Source organism: Periophthalmus magnuspinnatus, chromosome 9 (genome assembly GCF_009829125.3).
Source record: "Periophthalmus magnuspinnatus isolate fPerMag1 chromosome 9, fPerMag1.2.pri, whole genome shotgun sequence".
NCBI lineage: Eukaryota > Metazoa > Chordata > Actinopteri > Gobiiformes > Gobiidae > Periophthalmus > Periophthalmus magnuspinnatus.
This window is the reverse complement of record NC_047134.1, coordinates 20,393,424-20,418,890: the sequence shown is the minus strand read 5'-3', so window position 1 is coordinate 20,418,890 and position 25,467 is coordinate 20,393,424. Positions and strand designations below refer to the sequence as shown.

General features: G+C 37.3%; 1 protein-coding gene across 1 annotated transcript in view; it reads left to right on the top strand.

The window, feature by feature from the left end:
• The window catches only part of tacr1a (tachykinin receptor 1a), a 59,681-nt gene that overhangs the window by 23,746 nt on the left and 10,468 nt on the right, over positions 1–25,467 (top strand). The window contains exon 3 of the mRNA XM_033972840.2: positions 21,774–21,924. Coding sequence (XP_033828731.2) covers positions 21,774–21,924 — 151 coding nt within the window. The remainder of the gene's footprint in view (positions 1–21,773; positions 21,925–25,467) is intronic.

Here is a 25,467-nt window from a genome sequence, read left to right as displayed (position 1 = left end):
TGTTTCTCCACACTCATCACCATATATATTATAGTACCATAATATGGTATATTATGGTATACATACATAATATATTATCACGTATGTCTAGGGAAGTTAAACAGAGATTCCCTAACTCTCTTGTCTCACCCCACTTCGGTGTGCTTTATTTTTCCAGAATGGGCAACTGACTCAACATAAAAATACACAAAGCAATAGCACCTTCAAAACCACTTGACATGACATTCATTTGCATGTACTTTGCTACGACTTCTGCTTTTTTTTTACAAGTTAATACATAAGAAAATTACTTGTTTCAAATTATATTGCACTTGAAATCCTTGAAGTCCACTCCCTTGCACTGTGGCTTTTCTCACTCTTGTCGTTATGTCCTTGCCTTCCATAGAGTCCCCCTGAGTAGCACTTTAAAAGCTTGTAATATATAGGTCTACTTAGCACACACTGGTGAAGGTGTAGACCATATGTACCCGTCTGCACAGATTTGGCTGCACCTGGCTGTCTGCATTTAGCAGGTGGGATCTGGCCAGGGAAATAACAGATTTCGCATTCAAAATTTGACCATGGTGCTTAGGCATTTAGGTTTTTGTGAAAGAAACAGCTTACATTCACAGGAAAGCAGCAATTTACAAAGCCAGGTTTTTATTGTCACCATCTGTTTTCTGTGTTGGGTTCAGACCTTGAACAATCTGCACTAATCCTCCTGTATGCACTAGAATGGCAACAATACATTTCTCTGGCTGGCAAAGGAATTTTAATATGTAACACTGATCATATTACGTAGCATTATAGAGTAGCTTTATGGAGAAAAGCGTTTTTGAAAGGAATAAACTGTACTACATCTTTACAATGCGCAAAAATAATCTAGCGACAACTAAAATGGTGACAGCAGAGAACTGTAAAATCCAATGGTCTTTCTACTGTCATATTTTTATAATCTTACTGAAGCAGGTATGAATTATGTGGGGAAAAATATATTGTAAGCATATTTCATGAGTCTTAAAATCGCAGTGAGCATTACAATTAAGATTAGATTTGGAATATATGTTTGGAAAATTCATTTAGTCTTTTTCTTATAACAAAGTGGTATTATCAGAAGGAAATGCAAGATTAGCTATTTTAAAAGTATATTTCTATTCACAGTAACACAAAACATGTTCAGGAGCATTAACATTTGAGAAAAGATTGAAATATGAACTTATAAGAAATCATAAAAGAATCACATGTATGTCAGAACGTCTTTGTAGAAATATAATCTATAAGGTATAATAAGACAGGATATTTTGCCGTTTACTGAGCAAATTATGAACTTATCTTACTTACTGTTTATAGTCATTCAAATTGAGATTTTAATTTGACTGCCATAAATCAGGGCTGTTTGATTAATTACAATCGAATAGAAATCAGAATTTGAATGGATGCTAGTAGCAAAACTGCCAACCCTGTAGTCCTGAAATGTGATTCTTGTGTTAGTTTCAGTTCATATTTCAGTCTTTTTGACAATTTTTCTGGATGTGTTTAAAATGAAAGATGAATGGAAAAATCGAATCACAATACTTGTCAAAAAAATCACAATTAAATATTTTACTCAAATGGTTCAGCCCTACCATAATCTGTAGTACAGTATAACAAACCAACTGGTTACATTATACAAGGATATATAAAGAGGTTACAAATATCTGGATGTCACAAGAGTATCCTTCCCTCTGTTCTATTCTTATTCATATGTACTGCCACATTATTATTATTATTATTTTTTTTTTTTTGTACTTCCAAGAATCAGCTCTTTTGAGTACCAAGACTAAATCAGAATTAAACATGTACTAAAAAAAAGCTGTAATGTGTCCAACTTAAACCCAGGACCAAAAATAAATAAATAAATAAAATTATATGATAAAATATCCACTGACAGAGTTCACATTTAGCCATGAAGTAATCAAAGTTTTTCACCAGCTATTATCCAAACTGCATAGTGCTGGTCCCTTGTAAAGCTGTGTACATTTATGTGACCCTGACTGGGCACGCACTCTTCTCCTGTCCCCTCTGCTCCAAATATCATGTTTCACTCACCACCCAAAATAGATCAGGACATATTTTTATATCGCACTTAATACACAGCGTTAAAGTTATGCAGACTACGATTTTTAAGAACTCCCTCCATAGTCCATTCTGAAGAACCATTTCTGAGTGGCACTGAAGGAGCTGATTGACCACTTTAAAAAGGCTTGTTCTTGATTACAGGCTGCACTGGTAAAAAGCTTCTTATATTCAGCAGAAAGGAGTGAAAAGAAAGGTTGTAGGAGTCAAAACAGGAGTACAATTGTAAAAATAATGATGTACTTTATTAAAACCACATGTAAATAAAGATGTAACTTTTCTGGTGGAGGGTTTGCCATTTCTTTGTCTCCGTGGAGCTGTTATTGCTTTGCCTGGAAACTTATCTGATTTCAAGTAGACTATAGTGTCAACAAGTTACAGGTTACAGTCTGCCTCAGTAAGATTGTATGTTTTTAAGGTTTTAGTAGTAATAACAAAGATAGACGTTTAATGCCATTCAGTGGGACATTCAAGACAAGCCAATAACATCTCCATGGAGAAATGACAGACCTTCCACAAGTTACATGATGCTTTAATAAAGGAAAGGAAAGTTTGAAGTTTTTTGGACCTGAATTGTTTGTGTGAGGTTCTATGTTTTACACACTGGAGGAGATGGAGAGACTGAGGTGGCTGATGGCTCTGCTGCTGCTGCATCTGTAGAGGTTTGAAGGGGAAATAAATGGTTTTGGAGATTGAAGTTTCGCACTTTCATTACTACATTCTAATACATCACTTTTATTGTGTCCTTTGGCAGAACTGTTATCGTAAATATCTTCAACATGTTCTGTATTGGATCAAAATCTTGCAGTCCAAACTTAACTCGTGTCACCACAGTACCTTTTTTATACAGTGTACTGTGAAAATTACAGGTGTAAACTATGAGTGTGTGGGGGCATTTGGCTCCTTGATCACTCAGACTCCTGAGTTTGTTTATGTAGCACAGAGAAAAACAGTCATAACCTCTTCTTTAATATGTTTGGTCTCTGCCCTAAGATGGATGATCAAAGCTGAGCAGGGAACGAGAATTGTTGTGTAAATGTTGTCGACTTAAACCTGTCCTACATCTTCCCGCTCCTCCTGTTTCCACAAACTACTCAGAAAAACACGATAAATGCATTTTGCCCCTGACATTTTCCAGGTAACCTAATCATATTTTATGACTGTGGAAAATCTCCTTCTTTGGTTTCTTAGTGGATTTGTCCTATTAAGATTTCAAGGGCATGCACAAGACGGAATAAATGGTATGATGATATTGCAGAACTGTTCTTGATTATGGTTAGTTTGAAAAGACTGCACAAGAACATATATTAGAAAACATATAAATTTGCTTGGACCTCTGACAAAGCACTTATATCTTGCCATGTTGAAGATATGGTTCTCTGAACATTATTTTGTGTTTACTTATGTATTTACAACAAGAACAGTGCCCAGATTACATTGATCTCAAAGAGAAGATATGCTCTGTGCCAGATTTTGCTTCAAGCTACTTTCCATCTGCAATACTTGCATAAAAGCACTTCTGACAACAACATTTCATCAATGGCAATCCTTCCTAAAAATCATCATGAAGCATTTCAAATAGTCTAAATTCATTAAAACTATTTCCCACAAGATAACAAGTTTCAAATTCGTCATTATCTTCTAAAAATACACAAAAAACAATTCATAGTTATCAATATCCTCTAAAAATTTACAGTTTAATCACTATTATTAGTGGCTGTAGTAGTATCAGTCATAATATTAAAAAGTAAGAAGCCTAATGTTGACCCGTCTGCCTGCTCAGAAGCCATTGTTTTAGCCTATGAGAAAAAGTCTGGTAGTTTGTACAAGTTTTGAGTTAAGCTGGAAACTATATTTCATTTTTTTCCCCACACATCATTTGAAGGGGCCAAGTCAAACCTGCATATATTTGCTTTTGCAAGACACTCCAATCCAAATGTTCAATCCTGTTTCCCTAACACTAACCCCAACAGCAATTTGACAAATAAAACTGAACTACAAGCCATACAAAACTTGTACAATTTTCTCTTGTCAAATCAAATTCTTGTCATTTGGAAGAAAATTACGTTTTACCAAATACATGAGTCAATTTATGACTCTACTGATAATATATATTCTATTGCAGTAATTAAAATGTTGTCTATTTAGTAAGCTCGGGGTTAGGTAACACTTTTGTATTTCTCATTTTATTTGATTCAAGAATGTTATTATTACTGAATGATTTCTCTTAGGATTCCAAGGACTGCTCGACCACTGCTGTCCATTGGCACAATAGTGAAGACTCCCACACACTGACGCACATATGCAGCGAGTCTGGTCAGCCGGCTCTGCTCCACGCTGTCGCTCCCAACCTCCTGTCTCTGTCTCTCAAAGAGGAAACCATTATGTGGCATACAAAAGCTGCAGCTATGTGCACAATGTGGTTACCGTCCACTAATTATGAATGTTTTAATGACACCTGAGGGAGTGAGTGAAAATGGCCTTAAATTGGAATTGGTACTAAAAGTTTGAGGATTAGGAGTGTATTATGTGGAAATGACTGGAGCTTTTAAGCATGATATAATGTTGTTGTTTTTTAGTGGCTTACACAGAGTTGTATATAGATTCATGCATGTTTGAGTTATCCTACATGGCCCTACATTTGAGGTTTGGAGGCTCAGAAAATGTCAGTTTTCACCTACCCCCTATCTCAGATCTGTACTAATTGTAACTGACTCAAGGTCAGACTTAAGGTACAAAAATGTTACATATCCATTTTGAACAGCTTACAGGAAAGAGGGTATTGGGTTTTTCAATCAAGTAACAACATTTTAGATACAGATTTTGTATGACTAAATATTCTTTATTGTCATCTCTGTCAAAATGTGGCTATTTCACAATTTTCTACAGAAAAAAAGTCATCACTCAAACTCACCGAGCTCGAGTCATTTAAATGTACATCCAGATTTATACAGAACAGTCATGACATAGTTGCCATTTTATTTAATTTATTGTGCTGGTGTCTGCTCTATAGTTATAATGTACGACACCTGTGGATCATTATAATGTTAAAAAGGAATTTAAAACCATTTAATGAAAGAAACAAGTTAGAAAACTGCAGTTGCTGAATGGGAGCTGACGTCCCCGTAAACGTCATCAAAACAAAGAGTCAACACCTCCGATGGATAGCTGCAGATCACACTAGCGAGCAGCTGATTTTTTTTTTTTTTTCATCTGTATCAACATGACTACACAATACTGGAGAATCCCGTGCGTATCACTGAGTAAGAAAATAAAACTGAAGAACAAGTACACAGCAGATGTATGCAGGTGGCAGTGAAAACAGGGCTTGATCTGCAACGTGGCGTCTTGAAAATAAGTGCTTAAAGATTTTTCAAACATGCACAAATCACTTCAAATACAACTCTGACTGAGTAGCTGGTGAGAGGAAACAACTATAAGGGTAAACGTGCTACAAAGTCGATTGTGCGTAATAGGTCTGCTTTAACACTGGAGAGTTATTGTTTGTGACACAAGGAAAAGTATAACAAAGTAAAAGCTCATATTGTAATAGCACTGATGTGTAAATGGACATATCATCAGGATGTCAAATAACCTTCACTTCCACATACTGCTGGTCTTTTGTGGCTCTCATCTCCCACATATGGCACAATATTTATATGTTTACTCAGGACTTTTGAAGCTAATGCCATCATCTGGAGGTACTGATGTAAGTAAATACCCCTGACCTCCAGAAGACCTTATAGATCCCTCAGCTTGGCCTGTTTGATGATTGATGTAGGGTTTATGTAAAGATTTGTACTGTCAAACACAATAGGGTAAGTTATGGTTGTACTGTGAACAAGACATTTTCAAAGCGTAACTTCCTGGTAGAGCAATAGACTTGAATAGTAAAGCACTCATTAGGTGGATAAGCAGCCCACACAAACACAAGGAGAACATGCAAACTCCAATCTAGGGCTGTGTAATTTTTCAGATTTGAATAAAGATCGAGATTCAGTCATCTGTGGCAATCCTCTTTCAGTAAAAACATGGGATTTGGAGTTCAGATTTTGGATGAATTAATTGTGTTGACTATATGTGTTAAATGTTAAATGATGAGAAGTGTACATCAGGACTTGAACCGGGGACCTTCCCACTGTGAGGTACCTTGCCACTGCTGTTTACTATGCTGCCTTGAACAATAAATACAATTACAAAAATACAACTGCTTAAACCACCTGACAATATGATAGAAACGTGTCATTCTTTTGCTCTTCCTTAAAACAAACAACAATCACTATTTCAATATCCATCATTCTATACTGTCAACACAGCAAACAAACAAGTTTTAAGTATATTCTTCAACGTCTTAGCAATGTTTGGCTAATATTTTGTTTATCCTTTAAAAGACAGCTAATCGATGCTCTAAAACTACCTGGAGGGCAACTAATCTACATGGAGGGCATGACCGGGAACACACACAAACAGTTAATCAATAAAGGCCAATGAAACTACTCCGTGTGTTTACCTAGCAGCCGGCCCACGGACTTTGGGGGGCAATAACAGAGGTAGCTTTCACACTAAATTGGCTTGTGTGTCAGGGTGCTGCAATAAGTGGCGCCCTGTTAGCTAAACCACGGATAGCTCTAGTCAAAAGTACTGCTGCCCTCTGCCAAAATGCTCATTAATAATGCACAGGTCTCAAAACTCCCACATGGGCTAAAAATCAAGGCACCTTTACAAGTTAATTACGCCTGTAAACACCTCTGAAATATAGTAGGGGACTGAAAAGAGGTGGGAGGACATGACTGCATGGTAGTAGTGGTACCCATGTGGAGAAAATACAATTGCACTTTACTATCTGGTATACTTTTTTAATGCAGAAAGAAAGTATTTCTTAAGAAATTTGCACAAAAATAACCTTTCCCTCATTATATCCTCCGGTCACACTTGGAGAGAAAAAAATGCATCGTTTGTCCTTTTACCATAAAATAAATTCAGAAATTTAGATAATATAGTATAGAAAGTCACAGTATGTAGCTTTTTAGCCAAAAAATATACTAAAATAAAAGCATGCTGTGGTTTTTTTTTTCGTTTTTTTTCATTTTGGTTGTTTTTAATTTTACAAAAACATAGGTTTTTACTCATAAATCTCATCTATCTACATGGAGAATGTTACAACCTATATATAATAAGTACATATGGCTAAAAGTGGCCCTAGGTATGAGAGTGACTGCAATGAAAGAACTACAATATAACCTTCCATAACAGTTTCAATGTCTTTGCTTGAAGCTGTTAGGAGAAAGTATTATTCAGTTTTACGGTTTATAGATTATGAATGAACACATATGGTTTTAGTAGCCCAGACGTGCATGCATTAACTAGATGAGTGGTTTCCAATCTTTTTTCTCTAACCAGCTCTGCGTGAACGATAGACAAGGCTGCAAGGGCTGCCAGTCCAAAACTGCACAGATACATCACATTATGAAAATGATGACTAATTCTAATAATTAATACTTTCTTTGGGAGATTTACTATTTACCATTATAATTTTTTTTTCTATTAAGACTGAAAAGATGTCTTATTTTATCCGCTCTTATCTCGCAAAGACAGAATTTCTAACATAAAATTGAAACAATCTTCTGCAATGGACGAAGCACTAAACACTGTTAATCAAAGGTGACCGAAGTTTGATTTTGTTGTAATCTGAGTCTGTTTGCTTCTCATGCCCATCAATGAAATAAGCTAACCTGATCACACAGCAGCAGAGAAGGTTGTGACCAGACTGTAAATCCTCATATATAAAGATACCACAGAGATTTTCAGTCTGACCGTGAGGCTATGTTTTAAGCACCATATAAAGCTCTATTACTAGATAGAATTGTGTTAGACGTACTATCTGAGACCTGAGCCTGAATTGCAATCAAATAAAATCATGTGACAGATTCCTTGTATACAAAGCCAAGTCTCCTAAATGAAAGCATCCCTTGTTCTATGTGTCACTTAAGCTCTTTTCTGTGACATATTGATTCAGCTTATATATATGACAGATCCCAGACAGTGCACAGCCACCATCTACCATCTATCACTGGGACAAACGCTTCAAATATGGGCCTATGGAAGCAGTGTCAGCAACCTGCTCCATCATACAACACCCACTGAAGCTAAATTGGCTGTCTTTGTCCAAATGGATTGTGGGTAATTTGGAAAGGGGGGAGTGAGTGAAGACGTGTGCCGACAAGTTTTATGGCGTGTTTTGGAAAACAGAACACTGATGAGAAGCAATATTTGGCATGCCGCACTAAATTTACAGCTGGCATTACTGCTTACTGGGATCATTTAGAGGCTCGTTTGAGAAATAGATTTGTGGAGTTTGGAATGCAGCCAATAAGAGACATTGCTGGCTAATGATAATTGACTATTGCAAAATAGTGAATATTGAAGCCTTGATAGCAATTAGTGGTATGGTGTAGTATCCTTGCCAAGAATAAGTAAATATATTTAGACTTACTTTATTGATCCACAAGGGAAATTATTTTCACCATAGCTCAATTGTCCAGGGAAAGCAAATTGAAAGTAATTCTTGAAATATGTAAAAATTCTATCCAGCCTTAACACCTATAACCAGTGTACAGGACTTGTAACTTCACATTAACAAAATGCTAATGTGAATGAACATCCTTATTGTGAGAAAGCTTGCATGTCCACAAACCTGACCACTACTTGAGGAGGGCCTCCTCCTGCTTGTTTCCATGGAAATGTTGTTCATTTGGCTGTAGTATTCCACAGTATGGCCTAAGATTTCTTCCACGGAGAATGGAGAATTTTCCCAAGTATGGTTTTCACTTTCTATTTTCATGGAATCATGCAGAGTAGATAATGTACCTTTAAAGCAAAGCACCTGTAATTAGACTGACAGACATGCCCCTGTTGTATTTTCACATATCACTACAAGATGATAGCTACTTTATTTATTTATTTATTTATTATACTGCTGTCTGATAGTGTGCCAGATTTGGCCCGTCAGAAAGACACCAGAGAGCACAGGTGAGTCTGAACAAAGGCCAGGAGAGCAGAGGGGGAGCAGGTTTCACATCTGCCCATGTTGGGCAGGTTATAAATAAAAATAATACCGGTAATTGCAAATTAAGTGTCTCTATTTCATATTTTCAACAAGTTTCTTTCACCATGAGTTGAATGGCAAAACTAATACAATTTTAATCATAGCAAGCACTGAACTGAATCTGCAGTTCTCCCATTGTAATCCAAGTCTGTTGCCAAAAGGAAGTCACTCCCTTGACTGCAATATAAAATGTGCCTCACCTTTTTCCAGCAATGACATACATACATGATCATTGCTTTTTGGATTCTCTAATTTAATTCTCAACTTCTTTTCATTTTCCTCTTTGAATGTTTGTTGCACCCAGACAAATGATCCATGACAGGGGTGTTCAATACGTCGATCGCGATCTACCAGTCGATCGTGAAGGCATTTTGGGTAGATCACGTCCCGTCATCCATCCAGTCACATGACTAATATACAGGACAACCAGTCAGATTACACCTGACCCTAGGTCACATCATGGGCACTGCACACGCATAAACAAGCGCGAGTTAACTTAACCCTATAGCGTCGGATCCTATCGTCGCTGATAGAGCGCGGTTGCAGACTTTCCAGCAGCATATCTCCGCAACTAGTTGTGCTCTCATGTAAATTCAAACGGCGTCTCAAAGCGGAGACATCTAAATATTTTACCGGCATTACGGTAATCTGCCTCTGTTGTCCCTCGAAGGTGACGAATGAGAGCGCGGGTGCTGCGGGGATTTTCCCAGTCATTTATTCGATGCATCAAAGAAAAAATACGGATGGATACTTCGTTTAACATGATTTTTATGGCTATAAAAAAAAGACAAAACCATGATCAACGGGGCGACAGTGGCTCAGTGGTTAGTGTGTTGGTCCCCCAACCCGAAGGTCGGAGGATCGAGTCCCGCTCGGACCAAGTTCTGTCGTTGTGTCCGAGCAAGCCTAGTATGAAAGTGGTGTGTGTGCGAATGATAGGTGGTGGTCGGAGGTGGTCGGAGGTGGTCTGTCAGTCTGCCCACAGGGCAGCTGTGGCTACAATAGTAGCTTACCATCACCAAGTGTGGAAATGAATGAATAATGACCATAGTGTAGTGCTTTGAGAGGCTTTGACAAGCCTGTAAAGCGCATTACAAGTGTAAGCCATTATTATTATTATCAACATGATTAGCTCAAATAATGATTACCTCAAACGAAAAATGCAATTTTAGTCCTGGCTGGCTGTCAGAAGCTACTGCCCGAACTATGCATCCCTCACTTCCATTCAGTGCAGTAATCATCATACAAGTAATTATGAACATGTAGGAAGTTCAATTGTGTTGTGCAGTATTATCTCATGACGTTGTGCACGGTACATCAAAATGCACTGTACATGTAAGAATTCATAATACATTTACAAATAGATATATGTTTAACATTTTTGTATTAGGTAGTAGATATTTCAGACACGATCATTTTAAAAGTAGCTCACATACTGAAAAAGTCTGAGCACCCCTGATCCATGACATAGCACATTTCTTATTATGTCATACTACAGTGAACACAGAACCCAACAGACACTCCATTATTCAGATTTGATGAGCTTTGTGGATCTACCAAAAAGTCACAGTTTGAGGCCAAAATTAGAATTGGTTCTCTGCTATTCAGGCAGGGCAACCAATGTGTGTTTGGCTCAACTTCATTTTTTGTAGAAGCAGAGATATATACCATAATTGTTTTGCCTGGGATCCAGAATGCACACTTCTTCAAAACTTTATGAAGGTGCTGTATCACTTTGAGTTCAGATGGGTGGGATTAGCCAATTAGGCACATGCATGGTCTGTCTTTATAAAAACAAATATGGTCGCATACAAGGAAAAAAGAAAGGAAAAAAATATTGCAGGGGACTGAAAAAACATTGCAGATTTCTGCACAATAAATGAGTGAAGTGAGAGAAATACGATTTTTTTCTAAATGATAGATGACCAGCTTCTCTTGAAAAAAAAACAAAACTAACTACACTGATTACACAGTACTGTCTCAATCTGGCTGGAGGTGCGATGGAGGGAGTGGTGGCCAGACTGATATGCCTCTGTATAAAAAATACATTATCATTCTGGATTTGCCTGGCAAATAATTGGGATTAATGAGCATCAGAAATGCCAAGAAACAGCAGGTGTGAAAAAACTTCAAACCCATGATGAAGTCAGACTTTGAACTCAAAGCCTTGATTGTGCACGTCCCCTGCGGTCAGAAATGTGTCTCTTTAGGAGTTCAGCTAATAATCCAGCCACTCTCTTCAGAAAGCCACATTCAAAGAATGACTAAAATTAAAAACACATCAAAATTGGGACAAAACTGGGACTAAATCCAAACTCTGAAGTAGAGCAGGACTAAACCAGGACTTCAATTTGACCAAGCCAAGTCAACATCTCCATATGATAACATCAATATTCTCCCCATTCTTTGCCTGGATTTTACATGGTGCTTTGTTTTGTTTTTTGTTTTTTTCACAGGACCTAAAACAAACACGTGTAAATACTGAGACCAAGCCTTTGTCACTTAGATCAGGTTGAGATCTGCTCTGATTAATGGGCTCAGCACACAATGGGCAAAGTCCTTCTCCAGTCATTCCCAATGAAACTTGCAAAACAATGTGAAAATCGCCTGTCTCCAGTCAGCTAGGTGACAAGTGGAAGTAATGCCCATGAAATTGTCCCACTTGTGCATGTCGATGTGCCCAAGCATGTGAGCCAACGATGCCATAATGTGACAAAAGATGAAAAATGTTCAACATTTGTCACTGTCACCTACACTATAGCCAATCAGTGCAAATTTCTGTGTCAGAGCAAAGAGCTGACATGAGAATAGTCCAATTCTAAATCAACATGGAGAAAAACGTGCCTGATTTTCCTCATAATTGATTTGTCAAAGAAAGCTGTTGCTTTCCAACCTAGGGTTGTCTTTTCCTTTTAAAGTGAAGTAGAATCAGCATGATTAATTCAGTCAGAGCAAAAACCTTTTAGGCCTGTTTCACTAATGCTAGTATTTTAAAACCTGAGAATTCCCTCAAATTTCACAGCCAATCAAAATAGTAAGAAACACACAATGTCTACAATACAGAGCGTCTAGTAAAACTGCCACTCAACTCTGCAGTTTATCAGTGCCTCGAGTGTGTCGAGCCCATTAGTCTTGGTTTAATCTGTTTTTTCACTGTTTTGGTTTTGATTATGAGCTCGCTTGTCATGCTCTACTTAAAATGCCAAGTATGGTGTGGGATAACCACCAGTTTTTCACACCTGATTCAGGAACCCTCAGCAAGGGCTAGAATCATTAAAAACAACTGTACAATCAAAATCAGATCTGTGTTATAAGTGTGAGAATGACCTGTTGGCTGTTCTGAAACCTGTTATAAAATATTTTGTGATTATTGAGCTGTGGTATAATACACAGCCTCCTCCAGTGTCCTGCTGAGCTCCTTGCAAAACACATGGCTACCTAATAAAAAATCAATACAGCTCCCAGATTCATCAAAACATGCTATAGTGGCTTTAGATCGTCCACGGTGCACAGCTGCTCTTTCCCCCAGGTATGTTTAACTCACTATCGACATGTCTGACTCTCACACTCTAGCGTGTGATATCATACTGCAAATAGTGTTGTCTTCAAATCAATTCTGAACAAAAAAGAATCCCCAGACTGTTACTGGACTAAAGGAATTATTATTATTATTATTATTATTATTATTATTTTATTTATTTTTTTATTTTTTTTAACGTATTGTATCTCCATGGAGACAAGCAAGTGACGGCGCCAGGCCAAGTTACTGGTCAGATGTGTAGAAAGTCATCCCTTATTTGCAATAAAAAAAAGATACATCTAATGCTATACTGTGGGACATCCCAGGCAAAGCAGTAACGTCTTCACGGAGCAGCTAGTGGACTCCCATTAGAGAAGTTACAAAATGTGTCTTTAAATGAGTATCAGAAATGCTCATTTAAAGGCAATTCCTGTTGGATTGTTGTTGGGTTTTTTTTTATTGCAGCCTCCTTTTTATATCTTGCATTATTTAATTATAGGTATTTTTAATTGCTTCAAAAATATCTTGAAACATGTATTCTTACTTTGACTGGGATCGCCTCTGTACAAATATGAGCTGTTACATTGCTTACTGATGTCATCTCCTTGTGCTCACAGAAATAGATATGTTTAATGCCATACTGTCAAACATTCCAGGCAAAGCTTTAACATCTCTATGAAGACAAGATTTATGCATAAACATGTTGATTTCCTGGCCATTTGGGGTTAGGTTGAACGTTTTATTGTTGTTTAGAGCTCTGCCTGCAGCTGTTCATTGTATTTGGAGAAGAACTGAGAATGGTGTGTGAAATGATCAGGTGGCAAGCTCTCAGACCACCTGCTGCTGTCGACGGAACAAAACGCGCTCAGACTGAAACGTGGGCAGTGCTGGCTCTGAGCTCCAGTGCAGATGTAGCATTATGTGCCTAGGATAATCCCAGGATAAATATAGTGCTCTGACAGTGGCCATATATCACAGAGTATAGATCGTATACACACATGGACTTATACAAGGAATCTGCTCACTCCACTGAGAACCAGTACCGATACTGAAGAATACCCAGTACCACTTTATAATAATTACATCTTATTTAGCCTTTGTAAAGCATGAATATATTATTATTATTATTATTATTATTATTAGTAGTAGTAGTAGTAGTAGTAGTAGTAGTAGTAGTAGTAGTAGTAGTAGTAGTAGTAGTAGTAGTATTTTTATTTATTTATTTATTTATTTTTATACAATATATCTGTAATTTAAGTTTTAGTTTAGTTACTTTGGTTATTTTTATTATGTACCTATAGCAAAAATATGTCATTGACAAAATATTTTAGTCAACGAATTAACAATGAACAGATATAACTATTTGTTATAATGCTTCTGTCAAAATTTGAACAGTTTTGATTTTGGCCTTCCATTCTCCTCTGTTGGTCTGTGCTCTGCCCAGAAACAGCTCTTGAATCTGTCTGATTGCAGTGTGAGTATAAAATCAGCACACTGCACATGCATATGTATCCACTGCTCCAGCACAATCAGAACCACTCTCTGCTGGCACTTTCAGACAATGGACTGCTCACTAGGGCTGAGAGCATGCTGACGAAGGATAGTCTGGAAGTCAACTCCAACTATGTCTCAAAACAGTTAAATAGTTCCATTCACAAGCTGAGAAATTCCTGCAGCTCTATTGTATAAACGGCATCAGAGACTACACACTTGAACAGACTTTAACATTACAGGTGATGTTTATGATGTTACATATTGGGGCTTATTTGGCCAGGACTATACAGCAGTCTACCTCTCTTCATAACAGTGGAAATGGCCGTGGTGCAAAGTGCTTATGCATAAACTCATTTCATCATTGGTGTCATAGTGAAACAGTATGCAGAGTATGTTTCAAAGGCACATCCTGTCAAATGCACAGTGAGGCGAGCGAGTGGGTGGCGTCGAGGAGGGAGTCCAGGTGTCAGATCCATACAGTAGCTTAGAGACCACATCAGAATGAACATCTTGGAGATGACTAATGGCACCGTGGGCCTTCTGCAGATGATGGACAATTTCAGGGTCAGCGCTCAGAAGTGATTATTTGTGGTGGCCCTCATTATGTCGCAGCATCACCCTCATGAGCCCAAGCCAATTATTTTATGGTTATTTGTCAGGTCACAGATCCAAAACTACAAATTGTGAGGCTCCAACATGTTGGAATTTCCCGATTGTTGCTTGTGATAAACTTAGCAGCCAAACAAAGCAGCCAGTCTGTGCCAGTACCAAAGATGTTCCAGCAGAATGTTTCTGTGATCCCATTCTCACACTCCATTTTGTGTAAATGTATCCTGGCCATTAGTGCTAAATACACAAATGCATTCAGTGTGATGCATTCGATTATCATTCTGGCTACCACTGATTTCATAGCAGATGACAGCTGTGAATGAGCAGTCATTTTTTTCATCCTCCTTCTGTCCTATTAAGAAGACTCTTACAAATGTGCATGTATTTAACAAACATCAAAACAGCCACTTCAAATTGCCCTTGAACCCTACCATGTACATTTGCAATTACTTTCTCAGCATTTTGGATAATAGCAGTACTTAAAAAGATGTTCATTTTGGTCTTCCAATATTATTTCCAAACAAATATTCTTTTTTAAATATATTTTATTTAACTTTGTGTTTTCTCAAAGTTGTGATTTGGTAAGAGTTTTCTTTGTGGTGTGCCGTGGAATCTTTTTAAGCAAAAAAGTGTGCTGTCACTTAAAAAAGGTTGAAAAACACTGGTCTATGCAATAAAAGTGCATCTGAAATGTGCCAAAATTTCCTTTTGTTTGTTTTTGAAGTTTGATTATTGTGTTTATTTATGTATTTTTTGGTTCAGTTATTATTATGACAGTTTGGAAAAGCAAATTCAAAGCATCACAACAGGAAAGCAAGTTGATCAAACTTTTGCTAAATAAAGCTCTCACATCTTTCTCATACACAAAAGCCCAAAGCACTTATTTTCACATTTAAGGCTTCCATTGGGAATCCATAGTTCTGCTCAGGTGTTTAATAATAACTTTTACAGCAGTGGACCTAAAGGAATGCAGCTGGGGTTTCAAAAGTGTTTGTCCAAATTAGGTTGGGTTTAGGTGTCCTTGTTCCTGCATCTCCCCTGTGTATGTTTTAACTCTGTCTCCAGGCCTATAGCTATCGGTTTAGGACATCATTCACACATTCATCACGTGACTGTCAATAAGGTTTATTTCACAGTTATGGTAGAAACTTGTTTTTGGTCTTTTCTTCATAATAGGAGTTCTGATGCTATGGCCAGGGGTTATACCCCCCATCCTATTTTGGCTGCTATATAGGTATTGCCCATGTTTAGTTCATCACATAAAAATAAGAATAAATAACCAAACATAAATACCAATAATATCCAAGTATTTCTCAAATAAAAGTATTTTTTAACAGACCAGTGTGTTGTTTACACGCACCTTTTCATGTTTCAGAACATGTCAAGGTGCGTGTAAACAACACACTGGTCTTTTAATACTATCCAGGATCACAAGTTGACTCAGGACATTGTGAAATGGTAAAATTACTCACTTAAATCCATGTCATTCTGATTCAGAACGTTTTCAATAGATTTTTTTCAAGGTACTTGTGACAGTACCTCAAGGCACACTAGTGTTCCCCGGCACACTGGTTGAAAATTATTTGCATCGACCACTTAGCTTTATCTCACCCCTTAACTCTGGTACTAAGCAAATACATCTGTTTACTATAGTTCCATATTGCCAATAATAGCTATTATATTTTCTTATTTTAATTATATTGATGTTCAATCTGGAAGAAAGTCTTTCATTTCTTTTTTTTACTGCAAACTGGACAGTATGTGAGGATCTATTGTAGATAAGATTGTGATGTCCAAAATCCAAACTCAGATTGTATATTAAATTTCACCTTATTTTAAAATTAGTGCATATGTAGCCCCGGTCCCGTACCCCTGGTTGCGAAACACTGGTGTAGACTACAGTTCTTACAAAATTAGTCACATATTCTGATTTGATATATTATATTTGAACAGTGACAGTGCAAAACAACATTAATCAAGACAAAAATCATAGGAGAGATGCTGGTTCCAGGTTATAGCATTAATGCAGGTTGGTGTAAATTCCAGGAAAGCAGATAAAATGTGTATAGCTCCATTGGCCACAAATAAATTAAAAAGACCTAGGGTCACATATACCATTATAAGCACATACATTCTTACCCACTCCCTTTAGACTCTCCCACCCTCCATCAATTTTACTTAGGGTATTAACTGGTAACACATAATACATTTAGATCACTATGTTACCTTTTATTGTTTTGAAAATGCTATATTCGCCCAAAACAATGCATTAACATGTTTTAACTTTATCACTCTATCAGTCTCTCCTCCCTTTGCTGCCCGTGCTAATTTACTCCCCCTTCAGAGCGCTATCACAACACAATCAGCGTGCATCCCACAGTAATAAAACTACTGCACGTCGTATCAGGTTTGTCAAGTTGCTGTGTACAGTTTTGCATCGTTTTTTGTATATTTATGGAGAATTGTTATGTGGGACAACGTATAAAATTACTGAAACATGCATTGATGGCATCTACAATCTCTTTAGGCATGTTTTTGCTGAGGGAACGATATTATAATATAGTAGTTTCATGAGTACAAATGTGTTTAAAGGGCCCATACTACTCTATTTTCTGATCTATGTTATTAAGTTCCTCTCCTAATGTTTCCTCCTCAAAAACATACCTGGAGTTTTGTTTCATTCACACGTTTAACACACAAACCCTGTATATTTGGGAGTTCTTTTCTCAAACAGAAAGCACACTGTTGCACCTCGTGATGTCATGTGGTAATACAGGAAGTGCTTCACTGTGTTTTTAGTCCATACACTTTCACTAGAGTCATTTGGATGATTTGACCCCTGGAATTGCCCATCTCTACTGAACAAAAGCTGGTGGAACAGAGCGTTTTGAGCTTTGGAGATGTAGGCAGAGTAAAGACAAAGGATTACTCAAACCTCCAGACACCTCCAGATATGATTTTGAGGCGGTAACAACATTATAACATGGAACCAAGAATCCATTTTTGTGTAATATCTTTAAAGGTCAGCCACTTCTTTGTCAGGTGTGCAAAGAGGTGATACCAATAACATTTCCAAACCTGTGTGAGTTAATAATTTAGTTAGATTTAAAGGTCTTGCAGAAACAGTGGAAAAACTGATTTGGTGTATGTGATCTTATTTGGGGACACTGCACTATCCACTAGAAACTGAGCATGCTACTTGAGATGAGCTCAGTGAAGCAAAACCTTTCAGAGGAAGCACAGCACAAAGAGTTTTGAAAAGTAGATACACATTAGCATATGACATTCTCAAAGTTTTTTTCACATTAGACATTTCAGGTCCAAACAATAAACCATTCCTCTTCAGTGACTGCTGTGTGCCTTGAGCTTCCACAGAGGGATTATCCATAAGAGTCTCTGTAAGCTCTGTGCTCCTATATGGGCTCTAGTGCATCTTCTGTTTGCTCTCAATCGATTTTCTACGGCTCCACTGTGAAAGAAGACTTGAGCATGCTCCCTGTTCCTCTGTGGGGCTTAACAGTGGTTCATTATAGCGCCATACTGCACTTAGAGATTAATTAGACCGATTAGATTAGACCTGATCACGCATAAAGATGAAAAACTCATGTGGATATTGTAAAAGATCCAGTGGCTTAAATGTGAGGTTTAGAGTTCCGGTTTAAAGTCTCGGATTAGTCTTGGATTTGACTTTGATGGAGATGTGTTCTGGTTTAGTTGCAATCTCACATGGAGCTTTATTTCAAATGTTTCGAAATCTGACTGATTAAATAAGATGAGGGGAAATACATAAAACAAGACATTAACTATTAGTTTAACTGAGAGTATTCACATTTTTACCTCCTTTGGGTTAGTCCTTGTTCTTTTATTATTATGTAATCCTATTATGGCTGCGCTGATTATTGTCCATACAGTTTCAGTCGATACCAATATCTGATACTTTGCTGACGGGGTCGATAACTGATATTTGACATGAATACTTTTGAATTTAGTCCAGACCCACAAATTGACTCAAAGTTGTACTTCAGGCTGCTGAATGGATTCACCTGAGATATAATACAAACTGTGAATGACACACAGGCACACAGAGATTGGGAAAGCTTAGAAAATGAAAATATCATCACTATATATCAGGGATTTTTTTTCATGCCTAACCAAAACTAAAAATAATAATAATAATAAAATAAATATATTATATGCTATAAATAATATAATAAAACTCAAAGAATTTAGACAAAACACAACATTGACAAATTAACAAGAATTAGGCTGCGCCCCTCAGCTTGTTTTATTGCATGTTACCATTTTCCTGCTGTTTTTGAACTGTGCGGTGCAATACTGGAATTTCCCCACTGTGGGACTAATAAAGGCATATCTTATCTTATCTTTAAAACCAGATCATAGACTATATAAAGAAGTGGACTGAGTAATCCTGTGAGACTGCTGAAGGAAATGTCGAGCTTGACAGCAACATTTACGGAAACAGGGGTGACAGTTTTTCAATAGAAAGTGAATTGGAGTCGATGGAGCCGGAAGCGCTCCCATGGTCACTTCCTATATGGAACGTGGCGGCTAACAGGTTAGCTATGTCCATTTGTACATACAGGCTATGGACATGATTTAGTTCTGTAGGTACTGACAAAATATTTCTTAGGTGGTTCTAGGTGTGATACAAAAGGGAACATGACACAGCTTAAACACTACTAACAATGACATTAAATGAAAGGCATTATGGTACTAGAAAAGGTTTAATTAAAAACCCTAATCAAAAGATAAAAGTCAGTGTTAATTTAAGCGTGTGTTTATTTCATTTAATATGTGTTAAATCTGTAATATTTCCATTGTGTGCAGGTACTGGATTTACATAATTGTGCTTAATTAAACGAGAATTGGTCCACACTGGGCTAACACACTATCCCTATGAGCAGCTTTGATCTCCCTGAGCACTTGTACTATGTGCATGTGGAGGATTTAATGGACATTGTCTACTTTGTAAAGCATTATCACACTGCAGCTAGAGAGGCTATATGCAAATAAGATTGGACATTTAAGGCTGAATTAATCTGATGAAGCAGATAATTAGCAAAATATGCAGAGTGCTAGTTCAAATTTAACGGTGAACTGTAAATGAACGGCTGAAGGGACAGGATGAGAAGAGGAGAGGTCTGAGGATAACATTGAAATTAGGTAAATGGTGATTGACTTTCACAAATGAGTATTTCATTACGTTTTAGTGGTCCTTTTAATTTGGTGCGATTTGCTCGGCACACTGACTTTTAAGAAGTTGGATACACAGTGTAAATGACATGGCCTGAAGTCATTCTGTGTAAGTTGTGAAGTTCAAATTATTATTATTTTGTGTGTGTGTGTGAAGTTAATGAAGTGTTTTATTTGAGCAAACTACAAATATGGATTAAAGGTGCTCTATGTAACTTTTGTAGAGGAAAATGATGGTGATGCTATTGGTTACCTGGAAAAACGTAAGACATTAACTGAGCAACTGCAATATAGGTAAGTGTAATGCTGTACTGTGGAACATTCAAGACAAAGCAACATCACTATGAACCAGAACACCAGGCTGATCAAATAACAACCAGGTGCTCTGTGGAATCTTAACAGGCCAAAATAACTATATAGACAAAAACAGGGCCAACAGTATCTCAGTTGGTTGTTCTGTTTGTCCTCTGATCCTAAGGTTAACAGTTCAAATCCTGCTCTCAATATAACCCTCATTAGAGAGGTCAGATCTATTGACCCACAGGTTGGCGGTGCAATTCCAGCTCTCACAGATGAATGCTGTTATTGTCTGCGTACACTGGTGTATGTGTGTGTGGGTGAGTGGTTCCTTGATGTAAAGAGATTTGAGTGCCAAAAAGGTGGAAAAGCACTATATAAAATGTGACCATTTACCAACACAGCCTTAATATTATCTTTCTCACAAACTGGAACCAACTATATGGCTATGTGAAGTTTATTGGACATACACTCTGAGGCACAACCCCCCTGGAGTGTGAGGAAATAGATTTTTACACATTCATCTCTTAGTGCTTTAGTTCTATCTGCAGGGTGAATTATGCCTTTGAGTTAAAATTGTGTCCCTATATTAAGAGCCTACTATTCTATTATTTTATTCTAAGATTTGTTTGAATAAATGTCATGTCAGAATCTGAATAAGCGTTACTGCCATTGAAAATGATGTGCGCACTGTTGTTTTGGTAATAATAACTATTCATTTTATTTATAACCCACTTCAAATTACGAAGAATTCTCTGAGGACTAAAAAGTTGGTCAAAACCGATAATAAAACAATAAAATAAGCCCCATCAGCATTCTTCACTTAAATGTGCATTATGTTACTTTTCTTATGGAGTGGACGACCACCGCTTGTTTCTAAAGAGAAGTTCTTTGCCTGGGATGTTCCACAGTATGGTATTAAACATATCTTGCATGTATTATTTAACAAGTTTTATTGGTCAAAAATGCTACATAACACTTTCCATTGTGATTGTGACTATTGTGACTGTTCTCCATGCATAGTTGTATGCCATACTGTGGAATAGTAGAGCCAAAAGAATAACATTTCCATGGAAACCAGCAGGAGGAGGTCACGTTTGTGGAGATGCAAGCCTGCTCTGAGTTAGGATGCATGTTTTTCAGTGCAATAAAAGGATCCAAAATTCAATGATGTGTATTTATTTTAGCCTAAAATGCAACATACTATGGCTTCATACTGTCAAACACTCGAGGCAAAGCAATAACATCTACACTGAAACAAGCAGGTGGTGTATAACCTTCACTAGAAAAGTTACATAGTGCACCTTTAAGTGTTTTTACTGCTTCTACCACCTCCCACTTGTTTTCACTTACTGACTTGGAACTTGCAGAGTAGTGATTTTGATCTACACTTCATTACCCTTATGTCCTTAATAGACTTTTCTTCTCCATTTATTGCAGGTACTATGTGTGTGTGGCTATCCTGATCTACTTTCTGCCACTGCTGGTGATGGGCTGTGCTTATCTGGTGGTGGGCCTGTCTTTGTGGGCCAGTGAGATCCCAGGAGATTCCTCAGACCGGTACAAGGAGCAACTGACTGCCAAGCGCAAGGTGAGTCCTGCCAAAACAATACAGGCTTATCTGATGTGAAGGGGATTATGCCTAAAAAGCCTGGGGAATAGGAGAGAGAACAACTATATTGGTGTAAAAATTGTGTGCTTGTGTTACAGTCTGCCCCGTGTAATTTTAGCGAGGAAGGTGGCACGGCTTAAAAAGGTTAAAGTTCTCTGCTGGAGCATTTAGTTACAATAAATATGTGCAAATTGCGCTGAAGTGTGTTGTGGCGGCTGAGGTGGATTTGAGCCAAAGGAGCAGCAACAGGGTGTAGGAAGTGTAGGTCACTTTTATAGGTGTGCATCTGGGTCGCCTCCAAAAACAGAAACAACATTAGTTACTAATAAAAAAAAATTAAAAAAAACATGGCACAACAGGAGCCATGACAGCTACAAAACATCCAAAGATATGAATTTGCCAAAACAATGTTAATAGTAAGGTTGAATGATTGATCAGAGAGGAAAATTACTTTTAATACTAATAATACAATATAAAAACACATTTGAAAAGCAAATAGAACAGTAATAAAATATGGATAACAGGAGTAAGAAAACATAAGTTTTTTGTTTTGTTTTTCTTAAATAAATAGTACCTGTTTTTAATTGACATGATCTATCAAAAACGTTAACTCTTATTGCTATAATTGAGTACACATACAATCTTAATTGTATGTATTAATATTAGGATGGCATTGTTTCCTCTCACTCCTGTGCCACTCCTGTCAAGTGCTGACAAAATAACTTCATTCTTACAGAAGTATCTGTCTAGTCTTGTCTGTGACGCTACAGGTGTTGCTGGTTATTATTAGTTTGACCAGTGACTATTGACAAAATTTGCACACCAAGTTCCACCAAAGTAAAGATTTCCAAGTATTAAACCAAATTTCTAATGGGACTATTCTAGGGTTAAATCAGATAGGACCATACCAAATCAATTCAATTCCAGATGTTTATTGTGCTAAAATACCTGTGAGTGGGGTTGTCTCTCCACAGATCTGAACTATAACAACCCATCATCTGCTTGTTTCCATGAAAATAGATTGATTTAATGCCATGGGAAAGATTGTTGGCCAAGTAGTACCATATCCTTAACCAGAAAAGCCACCTTAAAATGAATATATGAATATAGTGTCAGTGCCCTGTTTTGCCATCATTCCATCATGTTATGTCACTGGTTTCAATAATAGCATTCCCCTGTACTAAACCGGATTTCCATAACATTGTCCAACTATATGCGACATCCTTAGAAGCCTGTGGATATATTCAAAATGAGGTTCAGTAAGCTAATAATTGTCGTCATGTGGAAATCGAATGTTTGGTGTTTATTTAGAGCTGTGTTTTTGAAATCCTTAAAAAATGAAAGGGAACATGTGGGATCCAATTGCCACGATGAAGTGAAAGGCATAGTCGAACTCCAAAGCTATTGCCCCAAGATAGACTAAGCTAGAGACATATGTTTTAGATTATTAGATTTTAGTTTCATTTTGAGAATAAGTACAGTTGAAACCATAAGTTTACATACAGTATAAAAAAAACCATACACTTTTTTTTCTCTCTCACTGTCTGACATGAAATCAAACTAAACTTTTCCCATTTTAGGTAAATTATTATTACCAAAATAATTTCTAGTTGCTAAATGCCAGAATAATGAGAGAAGGATTTTTTAAAATAATTTTTCATTACTTTCTTCAAAGTCAGAAGTTTACATACATTTCATTAATATTTGGTCCCATTGCCTTTAAACTGTATGACTTGGGTCAAACATTGTGCATATCCTTCCACAAGCTTATCACAATAGTTGGCAGAAATTATGGCCCATTCCTTCTGACAGAATTGGTGTAACTGAGTCAAGCCAACTGAGCCTTTTCAGGTCTGCCTATACATTTTCAATAGGATTGAGACCAGGGCTTGTGATGGAACCTCCAAAATATTGACTTTGTTATCGTTAAGTCACTTTGTAATCAGTTTTGCAGTATGCTTCAGGTCATTGTCCATTTGGAAGATCCATTAACACCCAAACTTTAACTTCCTGGATGATGTCTTGAGATGTTGCTTCATTATTTCCACATAATGTTCTTTCCTCATGATGCCATCTGTTTTGTGAAGTGCACCAGTCCCTCCTGCAGCAAAACAACCACACAACATGATGCTGCCACTCCCGTATTTTACAGTTGGGATAGCGATCTCAGATTTACAATCTTCCCCCTTATTCCTCCAAATGTAATGATGCTCATTATGGCCAAACAGTTCAATTTTAGTTTCATCAGATCACAGGACATGTCTCCAAAAATTACAGTCTTTGTCCCTGTGTGCATGTGCAAACTGTAATCTGGCTTGTTATGTTTCTTTTGGAGTAATGGCTTCTTCCTGGCAGAGTGGCCTTTCAGCCCATGTCGGTACAGTACTTGTTTCACTGTGGATCATGACACACTCTTACCAGCTTCAGCAGCATCTTCACAACGTCTTTTTCTTCTGTTCTTGGGTTGATATGCAGATTTCAGCCCAAAGCACGTTCATGTCTGAGACTCAGAACCTGTCTCCTTACTGAGTGGTGTGATGGCTGGACATTCCCATGGTCTTTATACTTGCATAAAACTGTTTGAACAGGTGAATGTGGCACCTTCAGACATCTGGAAATTGCACCTGGAAGTCCACAATTCTCTTCTTGATATCTTGGCAGATTTTTTTTTACTTTCCCATGATGTTAAACAAAGAAGCAGTGTGTTTCAGGTGTGCCTTCAGATACATCCAAAGGTGTCTCTAATGTGTCTCTCTAATTAACTCAAATGTTGACAATAAACCAGAAACAGAAGCTTCCAAAGACATGACATCATCATCTGGGTTTTCCCAAATTGTTTAAATACAGGGTCATTTAACTGTATGTAAACTTTTGACTTTGAAGAAAGTAATGAAAAATTCTCAAAAAAAAAAAAAAAATCTTCTCTCATTATTCTGACATTTAGCAAATAGAAATAATTTTGGCAATCCTAACTGACCTAAAACAGGAAAAGTTTAGTCTGATTTCATGTCACACAGTGAGGGGGGGAAAAAAGGCATATGTATCTTTTTTATATAGTGTATGTCAACTTTTGGTTTCAGCTGTATGTGTGAGGTATAGGTTTTCATAGTTTTTCGAAAAAGCACAGACAACTTCTACTCAAGTAAAAGTATTGTTACATACCTAATAATTAATTGTTGCCAAAGTTGTACTCAAGTAAACTTTTAAAAGACCTAATTAGTATCTGACATAATTTAAGAAGCATTTTAGATCATGCTTTTATATATAAATAAAAAATCTCATTCTCACCCTCTGCCTGTGGTCTCATCTTTTCTTTTCCAAGCTTGAGTCCTTTACAACAGGCCTGGGAGCGTGAGGGTTCTGTGCAGTATCTTTACTGTTCCTAGTACTGCGTTTTTCTGGACTGAGATGTTTGATGTTTTTCCTGGGATCTGCTGTAGCCACTCCGATGACCATGGGCACCACTGATACCTTCACCTCCCAGGCCTTCTCCAGCTCTTCTTTGAGCCCCTTGTATTTCTC